Raw genomic sequence first — 11,519 nt, 5'->3', positions numbered from 1 at the left:
CCAATTGGTTCTTTTGTATCAACCCGTTGGCTGCTAATCCCCACTATCCTCACGCTTCCAATAAAACAGGCGTTTCCTTCGTTGAAATCTTCCAGTAACACCAAGTCTTGCTACGTAAAATAAGGCCCGTTTATATTATTTTCTAGCTCAACAATCACCATCAATCAATCAACTTCTTATGCTTCAAAAAAAGAAAAAAAGAAGAAAAAAAAAAAAAGACAAAAGTGCTTTAATCTCAAAGCAGAGGTCTCTAAAGTCCAAAACTTTGAGTTCCAAGTCCAGTCTATACAAAACAGAACAAAGAAAAGATCACCTTTCTTAAGAAATATAAATACCGTGATTACATTATATGTGAACCAACAATGAAAGAACAGCTGTAAGAATAAATACGTGAACATCTACCAGTGCCACAAATCACAATGTCAAACAAAATAATAAATTTAAAAAATAAAATAAAATAAAATAAAAACTATACCCTCTATATTTTGTTTCTTAAATCTTCACAATGCCTCGTACCTCACGCCGGCCTCGGCCAACCACTCCTTCCCCTCTATAAACGAGTCGACCGAGAATTTGGCCGCCTCTTCATCCGTCAAAGCGGGCCTAAACCCGGCCCACTTAACCCGTTCCCCGACAGCCGCTCCGGGCCCGGTGTTCCGATACTCCCCGTAGAAGATCGAGGCGGGCGGGTCGACCCCCGAGACCCACTCTCTCCACCCGAGCTTGTGCAAGAACGATCCGATCTCGGACCTCATGACGACCGTGGTCGAGTACTCCTTCCATGGCCGGCCGAGGTAAGTCGGGGCGGAGAGGTTGGCCTCTTTTGGGGAGAAAGTGCAGCGCTGGATGGAGATTCCGGTGACCTGGTTCGGGTCCTTCTTGCCCTGGGCCGTGATGGTGTTGAACTGGTTGCTGAGAGGCTGACGTGGCAGGATTTGGCAGTCCTGGAACACCGCCGCCGCGTTGCCGAACATGAAGTCGATCGTGCCGGTGATTTCGCACTCGCTGTAGAATTGGCGGTTCGAGTGGGCGTACAGAGTGTCTTGGTATCCGTCGAACGAGCAGCGGTGAAACACTGACATGTCCGAGCCGGATCTCATTGCCACCGCTTGGTGTTTCTCCGGTCCTGCTGTGTTTATGAACGTTATGTCCTTCGCTATGAACCCTCTTCCTGCCACAGCTGTTTTTTTTTTAAACCAAGATTATTAGTCGAAGATTTACGATATTAAAAGAGCTTTGAAAGTTAGAACTAAGGTTCAAAACATCAGTTGCTTGAGAATTGACAAATTGTTCTATTTTACAGAAATAAGGGAAGTTCTACTTCAACTGCTGATTTTAGGTTATTACTGAGAGGGGAAATAACCGGGCTTATGATTTATTCGCTTAGGGTGAAAGAGAGACCGATAAGGAATGAGTTATGGTTTTGGTGCTTCAACTAAAGTGTCGTGGGCCATAATAAATCCTTGTCTCTATATAATAGTCTTAAATATCTGTCTCCTAAGGTTTTTCTTCAATGAGATGTGCCTGTAATTGTCAACTAAGAGAAAAACACGACTCAACTGGGGTCATGTAAACACAGTGTCTAGCTAGATTGACATAAAAATATGTTTCAGTCAATTGCATAATTAATCATAGAGAGTGCCACAACCTAATAATTTTAGGCCAATTAAATGCCTCAAGAAACTCATCTTCTCTATGGTTTGGCTTATCATCATACACACACATCATCAAATGGGGTCGTGTACTCTGATATCACATGGTGGGTTCTGGGCAATCCATTGAGCAAACGGCACTAACATCCAACATATTCAATTTCTTAAGCAAAAGGGCATGGATGATGTGAAAAACAGGGGAGAAAAAAGAGATAAAACAAACGAACAAACAGTAAGAAGAAGAAAAAAAAAGATTTGTGGTTAGACTTTGTCAAATCATTATGACTCATAGGAATCACACATCTAGAGAAAAATCAACATTTCCGATCCGGAACTAATCAAATATAAGTCCCGGCACGAGCAAGACAGAAATGAAAACAGAAAGAGAGTGAGAAAAATCCATACCGAGAGTGGCTGTGGCGAAAGTCGGAGTACCGTCGATGAAGTTCTTGCTACCGGAAATAATGGTCTTGGTCCTCCCTTCTCCGACCATGGCGATGTTCCATTTATTCTTATCGAGAACGACATTCTCAACATACGTCCCTTGCTTGATGTTGATCGTGAATCTGGTCGTGCTCTTCTTCGGAACCCGGTCCACCGCCTCCTGCACCGTCATGAAGTCTGCGGTCCCATCCTTAGCCACCGTGATCGTCTTTGACATCTCCGACGAATTGCTGCTCCCCTGCAGCAGCCTCCGGTCGGCGACGCCAAGCCACTCCGGGAACCCCTCGCCGTCGATCGCCATTAGCCTCCGGTGAACCGGAACATCGAAGTTCACCAAGACCTTCAAAACTTTCGTGACGATGGCGAGGCTGTTGCTCGCAAGCTCCGTCGATTGCTTCATTCGGTCTCTGAACACCGGATACAGAGTCGAGCTCAGGTCGTCGAGTCCGTCGAGGCAGGTTTCCATATCGGTGAGCGAAGCGCTGAGCCAGGCCTCGAAATCGTGAATCATCGACGGCGACAGAGGTTTACCGTCCTTTCCGGATTCCATCTCCGCTGCGGTGTCGTTCAGCCTCCCTGCCGCGTCGTCCAAAACCTCGCCGCAGACTTTTAGGGCTTCTTTCTCCGCCGTGCTGTTCGTCTTCGCGGCGAGCTCCGCCGGAAGCTTTGCGAGACTCCCGAGCTCCTTGGCGGCGACGTGGAGGGAGTACTTGAAGATTAAGTTCGGATCGGTGGTGTTGTAGACTCCGAGAGACGAGAAACACGAGGTAGGGTACTGAGTCGCGCTGCAGAGAGCGGTGAGCGACGCAGCCGGAGTGACCCCGCTCGCCGGAGAGGAATTATCCGACGAAGATGACGAATCGTTTCGCCTGTGAATTGCGATTCCGCAGACTGCGCCGATGATTACGGCGGCGAGGATTATGGTGGAGACGGCGATTATGATGTATCTCCGGCGAGTCTTTTGCTTGAAAGCTTGCTGTTCAATCTCGTCGACCTTGCCGTAGCCTTTGAAGGACTTTATGGAATCCATGGATTTGGCTTTGCTATCAGACTCACTCTTTGAGATTCAGAGTTGAGAGTGGAAGCGAATGTGTTTCCCCTTTTTCTTTTTTCTGTATGTTTTGTTTTTAATTGACGATGATGAGAAAATTTGATATATATTATATTCTTTTAGCAATTGCCAATTGGAATATGAGAGAGAGAGAGAGAGACCAGAGTGGTCCTTAAATATGGCTTAAGATAGATTCACCTCTTTCCCTATATATATTACTTTTTTACATATTAGGAAGAAATAAAAAAAGGCACATCGTATTGTATGATTTGACAGACAGTGTGATCTCATCTCAACACTTTATTTAGCAATAAACAAAAAAACCATATTTGACTAAATTTTATTTATTAAAATAAAAGATTAGGCTCCAATAAATGAGTAAATGTATAATTATTATTATTTTTCATATAACGAATAAAACATAACAACGTGCTCTTTTTTTTTCTTTTTTTTTTTTTTTTATGTTGTTAAACTTATAAATTAGAAGATATGAGGACAAATATCGTTCGAGATGTGAATTAATTTCATCTTTATTTGTTTTGCAGTGCACTGTGTTTCTTTTGTTTAAGTAATAATTGGTTTTCCGTTTTTTTTTCTTTTTTTCTCCAGTAAAGAAATTCATTCAACTACAGCATATCTTTCATAAAAAAAATAACTTATGAACCTGCCCTTTTAAAAAAATAAGAGCTTACGAGAAATAGATTACTTTTACGGTTTTACCATTTGCGATATTTAACACATAAGTGCACTTTCCATATTCGTCTCAATCTCAAAAGTTATTTATTTTTCTCGTTAATTAGGGAAGTAATTTATGATCTCATTTCTCGCAAAATCCTCCTACATAATATAACGCGTTTAAAAGAATAAAGAGTACAATACCAGCATAATACCCTTTTATATGTGATTTTGATTAAACATTAAAGACTGTTTTATAAGATAGGAAGTAACGATTTATGTCTATGTCATCATTCTAAAGAACGTCGATGAACTTTGAGAAGTTATTAAGGAATACGTCCACATTCATATTGACATTAAATATAGAAATGAATTCGAATCGTGCTAGGGAAATTAGATATGCACTTTCCATATTCGTCTCAAAATTATTTATTTTTATCGTTAATTAGGGAAGTAATTTATGATCTCAATTCTGGCAAAATCCTCCTACATTATATAGCGTGTTTTAAAGAATAAAGAGTACAAAACCAGCATAATTACCCTTTTATATGTGATTTTGATTAACGACTGTTTTATAAGATAGGAAGTAACGATTTATGTCTATGTCATCGTTCTAAATAACGTCAATGAACTTTGAGAAGTTATTAAGGAATATGTCCACATTCATATTGACACTAAATATCGAAATGAATTCGAATCGTGCTAGGGAAATTAAATATTGAATTGCATATAGCGCGACGTATCATATTATTAAGGATTAGAATTGTTCAATTGTATTTCATTTAGTGGAAATAAGCTCTCTATTAAAAGTGTCTGAGATTTATGTTTTTTGTGGATGTTAGACTCAGTTATTTAATTGAAACTTGAAAGTGACAAAAATTGGATGACTTAAAAAATTTGATTCGAAAATTGTCAATTTCCGAAACAAAATTCTTTGTTTTTATAACACAGCAAAAGACCAGTTGATTAGCTAACAACTGAAATTTTGATATTGGCCGATTAAAATAATATAATCACCGTAGTAGATTTTTAAAATCCCTGTTTATAATATACATGAAAGTGGTTTCTGGTTTCATGAAGAAAAAAAAAATTGCTAGTTGTGACTTATGACTGGCAATGGGAAAGCTCTCAATAGTAGGTTGTAAATGTGCCGTATTCACATTCACATCTTCTTACAATTAATAAACAAAATTATTGAAAAATAGATGGAGACCAATTATTTGTGTTCGTTTTCTCCGTCACAGTCATACTCAATTGTTTTCTTATGGTATTTTGTACGCAGATTATTTTGTACGCAGATTTTGAATATCCCACTAGACTATATGTATCATATTGATATACAAAACCCTTTATAAACACTTGAAAATATATATATTACAACGACTTGTCAACTGCATAAAATAAATGTAAATTCTCAACTTCTTGATGTTGTTGTTTTTTTTCTAATATTTGGGGTGACCTATCTTGTCCGCTGGATCCGATTGGGTTATGAACGAATCCAACGCGGTTGGTTATACTTTTTTATTAGATTCCCAACTTCCAATACACATTCCTTTTGAGCATTGTTTTCAAAACTTTTGATACGATCACAGGACCATTCCATGGAAGATCTGATGGTCAATAATTATTTAAATGTTTTAATTTTTTTTATTAGTAAAGAATTATGCCGATTAAACAAGCTCCTGTTTGAGGAGTCTCAATTTTATAAATACTGGTGGCCGCCCACGCCCATGAAAGTGGGTCGAGGCAAGGGTGGTCTAGCTAGTATGGTTCCGTGGAATCGGTGACAGAAATTGTGGGTACTTGAAATCTTCCGAAATAGGATAAATCGATTGCTCGAAATTTGGAGCTACGTCATATTCGAATAGCCGATCCGGTTTAAAAAATTAGACCGGATATCAGTTTTGATTTTAGACAAATTCGGATATCGGTTATATAATCATTTTTTTTAAATTAAATTATAAAAATAAAACTTTAGTCTTTTATTGAGATTTGTTAACAATTGGCCATTCTTTTATGGGGATATTAAAATAGTAGCCAAACTATGGATTTATTAAGTGTATAGCCAATATTAAATTAGAGTCCCTAAAATACCCTTTCCCAATTTCACTTCTCTCACCCATGTTTGATACGCAAGGTAAATGAGCCTCTTAGCCTCGATCTCCGTGCCCGATTCCCAACGCTGAACAAAACTCCATTCCCAAGCTTCCTTCAATACTTCCCTTCCCAATCCCCTCGCTCTATCTCTCCCCCATAACTTCGCGCTATGGCGATCCTGCGTCGGCTCGGCACAGCCATGGCTGCCGCTTCCGGCGGCGCACTGCTAATCATGAACAGCCCTCGTTGGCGGCCGGAGACAGAGGCGCCGAAGCTCCGGCTGTGTCGGAGGCGCGCCAGAAGATCGGCGATCCGAACGCGACGGTCACGGCTAGGGCGGTCCAGCAGTCGGCTCTGATCGGCGCGGCGGCCGCGAACCCGCTCAACGTGCTCGTGATCGGTGGCGGCGCCATCGGATGCGGCGTGGCGATCGACGGCGTCACCAGAGGCCTCAGCGTCGGCCTCGTCGAGCGCGAAGATTTCTCTGCCGGAACCTCATCTCGCTCCACCAAGCTAATCCATGGAGGTGTTTTTTGCCTTGAATTGGCTTTAATTTTATATTTGTTTCTTAATTGTCTCGCCATTCAGAAACGTCACTTTCGAATTCTTATGTTTTTAGAGCTTGGGACGCCGAGTCGATCCAGGTCTCGTGACGGATTAGGTTTTGATTCGATCATTTTCTTGAATGTTCATATAAGGTGGTACACATTCTGTTCGGGTTCACGACCATCCTCTTCTCCGCCATGGCACACCTCACTCGCCTCCGCAGCCACTCCGTCGGGATCGGCTCCGTCACGTCACTTCTCGCCGGCGCCGCGAAAGAAGCCGCCGACGAGTTCGGGTTCTTCAGATCCGTCGGGGCGTCGGCCAAGGACGCCGTCGCCGATGTCGTCAGTGTTCTTGTCGCTGCGGTCAGTCTGTCTCTGCTGAAGAATCGATCTCGACGGAATCTCGAATCGGATCTGATCCGGATGGCTTCGGGGATCTCATTTGTTTGATTGACGTAATGGATTTCGCTGCCATTTTTGTAATTTAGAATTAACCATTGTAGCTGTATTTGTCGTCAACTTTGAAGAATCAATTAGACAACATACATCATAAAATCGTATGACGAATCGACGACAAGATATTTTGTTTTTCGAATGGTAAATAATATTTACTATCATATGCGTTGACTGTAAATATTATTTACCATGAAATATTCAGAGTTTGATTACTGTCTAACATTATATACACCCCATATTTAATATTATTCACTACTAGAGTAAATATTATTTACAACCAAAATTTCATTTATTTACTATCAGTGTTGTTATAAATTTGTTTGTTAATACTATAAAATATTATTTACTACTTGATTGTTAGTTAATTTACTGTTTATTACTCGCAGACGCTTCAGATCTCTGGCGATCATCTGCGGCTCGTGCTTGACACGCTCGCCTCGGTGCTTCATTCGGAATCCGACGCCGAGGTCGAGGAAGCCGACGATCATTCTTGTTATGATTAATAAGATTTATTGTTGTTCTTATAATGGTTAATAAGATTTACTGTTGTTCTTGTTACGGTAAATAAAATTTAATATTGTTCTTATTACGGTAAATAAGATTTTACTATTGTTCTTGTTACGGTAAATAAGATTTACTATTGTTCTTGTTACGGTAAATAAGGTTTACTTTTGTACTTGTTACAGTAAATAAAATTTACTATTGTTCTTGTTATGGTAAATAAGATTTATTATTGTTCTTGTTACGGTAAATAAGATTTACTTTTGTTCTTGTTACGGTAAATAAGATTTACTATTGTTCTTGTTACGGTAAATAAGATTTACTGTTTTCTTCTTACGGTAAATAAGATTCATTATTATTCTTGTTACGACAAATAAAATTTACTGTAGTTTTTGTTATTGTTAATTAGATTTACTATTTTTTTTATTATGGATGATATTATTTACTATGATAGTTAATAATATTAACCTAATGGTATTATTGGAATATTGGAATGTTGTCATGATAAATTGGCTATTTTCCTAAATATTCTAATAGTTGGGCTATAATTTTAAAGTAGGGGTGTTATTTTGGCTAGTTCTTTAGCCGCCCCTTAATTTTATTCACATCTCACGATTCGAAAAAAAAAAAAAAAAAAAAAGACTTCACAACTTTTAATTTGATATTTTATTTGACAAATTCATTTGCTATTTAAATATTAAAACTAATTTATTTTAATTTTTTGTAATAATAAATAGATGATGGTCAAGTTGTCATATAATAAGAGGCTTCTCGTATGTCAACTCCTACCTCTACCACTACAACTTGACTATGTGATCTCTCAAGGTAATGTTGTTAGTACGGTTTCAATTGTATGGTTGCTTTATTATGACCATGTTGTAATTTATAATTTTATTTTATGATATTTGCATGTTTAGATAGTTGGAGACGAGAACGCAAGGATTCAGGAAAACGGGTGTCCTTTTGAATTTTACTTTTTATTCATCTATAGACTATGTACTATATGACTCGTTTGTACTCGTTTTTGATCATTGTAATAATTTTAGAACAAGATATGGATTTTAAAAATTGGATAATCGGTTTCTTTAAACTGGATGTAAAACAGGATCAAGAATTTAAAGACCGGATAACCGAATTTTGAAAATCGGATATTGGACCGGATAACCGAATTTCGGTTTTAGACTAAGCTGGACCGGATATTGGACCGAATTTTAAAAAAAACCAAAAATTCTGATTCGGATATAAAACACCGAGGCTTGAGGACTTGAGGAGGCTAAGGCTCAAGAACTCGACGAAGAATACGACGAACATGAAGAACAAGAAAAACACGGAAGATATAAAGCTCAAAGATTTGAAGACCCGGAGACTCTAAGATCCGAAGACCCAAAGACTCGAAGACTTGACGATCCGAAGACTCGAAGATCCAAAGAACAAGACCCGAAGACTCGAAGATCCGAAAGCTTGAAGATCTGAAGACCCAAAGATTCAAGGACCCAGAGACTCAAAGATCCAAAGAACACGAAGAACACGACGAGAACGACAAGCATAACGAAGGCGAGAAGCACAAAGGAGATTCATTGACGAGATGAAGACGACGAGAATAGAAGAAATTCACCACACCTACGACGAGAATAGAATATTCAATTAAATTCCAATTAACATCAATTTAAACTTTGTAACCTCTCAAACAATAATATGTTCACCATGAATTAAGTATAAATAACATCTAATGTAAAAAATGAAAAACCTTGAAAAGTATAATTTATATGTTTAAAAACACAAATAAACGCAATTTCTACACAATTTCTCGAAATATTGTTGAATTTGCACTAGTTTGGTCGGTTTTGGACAACGGGACCGAAATTGCGGCATGAAATGCGACGAAAATTGTGACAAAAATTACTCAATTTTTTTGTTTTTATACCATGGACTAAACGACATTAATGTGCGCAACGACATAAAAAATTTCACGCAATTTCGACGCAATGCCCGTGACACAAAAATGGCGAAACGCACATATGGCCATAAATGTGTCGGACTTCTCAAATTACCGCGATTTCGGCGTAATTTCCACGCAATTTCCCAAAATTTTAAACCAGGTTACCTAACCTACGTGTGGTCATAGGGGCCGGCCCTAGATTGAACCATGGATGGTTCTGAATGCTTATTCAAAAATGCGATTAACAGAGCGAGCGCCAGAGACATTGCATATGCTCCCCTTTAGGTCTTTTCTTCCTCTTATTGTTATCAGATCTCCACGATGAACTAAGAACGTTCTTGACCTAGTGGTGCGATACTCGTGACTTTCGAATTCCGCATAATCGACTCGGGCGCGACCACCAGCCATTTAACAATTTTTTTTGGTTAGCAACGGTAAAGAATTAATAGTTGCGATTTTTAATGCTACAATGTGCTAAGAATATATTTAACGGACAAATTGAATTGCTCTAATGCTTCCCTATTTCTACTTATCTAATTGAATTGCTTTTTACAATACTCATACAAGAGAAAAAAAAACTACTATACACTCAAGAGAGAAAAAAAGGGAGAGATCAAGATAGATTATTTTTATTAAAAAAAAATAAATTCTTATTATCATATTTTTAGGTTTGCAAGCAAGCAAAAGAGAAAAGAGCAATGTTGACTATTCATGTTTCCGTTGCTTCCGCAGAGAGAAGTTTTTCCAATTTGAAGTTGATAAATTCGTATTTGAGATCATCCATGTGCCAAGAAATACTTAGTGGACGTGTTATTTTATTTGTTAAAAAGAATTGTTAGACAAACTTGAATATAAAATTTTATTTATGAATTTGCATCTCAAAAAGCAAGAAAAATAGATTTTGTGTAATTTTCTTGCTTTATCTATTTATTCATATGAATTTTTCTTATTACATTAAATTGAATTGTATTGTAATTTCATTTTCAATGTTTTGCTTAATGATAATTTATTAATATATTATATTTTTAATTAATTAATTAAATATGATTAAAAAGGCCAAAAAAAAAAAAATTCGTCCAAGGTCTCAATTTCCTTGAGCCGGCTCTGTCGACCACTTGGTCCGACCATGAGTCGAACCGCTCGAAATCTTAAACAGTTGTTACATTTACAACGACAACATCATTCACAACGCTTTCAAAGTACATCATAATTGTATGTGACATTAAATATTTTTAACAACACTTTATAAAAAGCATGCTGTGTAGGCGTTTATGCGGAATTTTTTTTATTGACGCCTTATAAGAGAGCATTGTTCTTTATTATTATTTTAATTTTAAAATCTAATAATGTCAAATTATTTCTTGCAATAATATCTTTAAAACAGATTTAATTTATACCAAATAACAATAATAAAAAAATCCAAATAAGCACAAAACACATCCAAATATACACACATCAAAGTATGTTTTCATTCCATATTCTAAGTACACAATAAATACACAAAAGAACTCTTAAATTTTACTTGATTGCACAAACTAACCATAGTAATCACATAAATCAAACACGCATTTGATACGACCTGATACCAATTTTCACGGAATGCATCCACCTCCAACTCGTCCTATGTATCAATCGCAAAATTTATATCTATATTTTGTTTGTTTACTCATCGAATAATGATTGACGAATCCGGTGATTTTTTTTAATAGTCTTCAAAAGACTGGCATAATCGATAATTGATCATTACAAAACTATGGTTTTTTCCTCTCCTAAAAAGGGATCTATTTTTCTAATCGAGTTTGGAAGGATATTTTCATTTCATTGCTTAGCCTTAAATGATTTCGATTTGTTTCAAATTGTTCTAAATTGGGTTAAACAATTGACTAGGCAAAGAGGGTTCCACTTTCATAGGTCTTTTGCAAATAAGCCCACCATGTGATCATGTGAAGCGCATCACACCGCTAATCTCGCCCAACTCTTCATCATATGGCTACCCATGTTTTATGACTTACGTATACGGTATACCAACTATGAGCGGACATTGAAATAAAATAGAGTTAATCAATTAGACAATTATGATTTAGAAATACAATTAAAGGAAATTAAATCAAATGAGTAACGTAAGCCTACCTAGATGAGATGGGCTTCTGAATTCT

At 37.5% G+C, this 11,519-nt stretch overlaps 1 protein-coding gene across 1 annotated transcript; it reads right to left on the bottom strand.

Annotated features, from left to right (window-relative positions):
* Positions 1-284: 284 nt before the first annotated feature.
* On the bottom strand, positions 285-3,328 carry PME1 (pectin methylesterase 1). The gene is made up of 2 exons (XM_089625981.1): positions 2,058-3,328; positions 285-1,180 (listed from the first exon to the last, which is right to left on the bottom strand). Exons 1-2 carry the CDS (start codon positions 3,124-3,126, stop codon positions 501-503), a joined length of 1,749 nt encoding a protein of 582 aa, XP_089482107.1. The 5' UTR covers positions 3,127-3,328; the 3' UTR covers positions 285-500.
* Positions 3,329-11,519: the final 8,191 nt, after the last annotated feature.

The sequence above is a fragment of the Urtica dioica genome, chromosome 9, assembly GCF_054948205.1.
Source record: "Urtica dioica subsp. dioica isolate 48M chromosome 9, U.dioica_male_clone48M_v1_H2, whole genome shotgun sequence".
Taxonomy (NCBI): Eukaryota; Viridiplantae; Streptophyta; class Magnoliopsida; order Rosales; family Urticaceae; genus Urtica; species Urtica dioica.
The sequence above is the reverse complement of the archived record's forward strand: the minus strand, read 5'-3'. Positions and strand labels throughout refer to the sequence as shown.

Bases quoted from the DNA above. Each gene is read 5' to 3' on its own strand.
- PME1 (XM_089625981.1), bottom strand. From the start codon at position 3,126: ATGGATTCCATAAAGTCCTTCAAAGGCTACGGCAAGGTCGACGAGATT. The intron at 1,181-2,057 runs GTATGGATTTTT...AAAAAAAAACAG, and splicing joins TTTCGCCACAGCCACTCTCG to CTGTGGCAGGAAGAGGGTTC.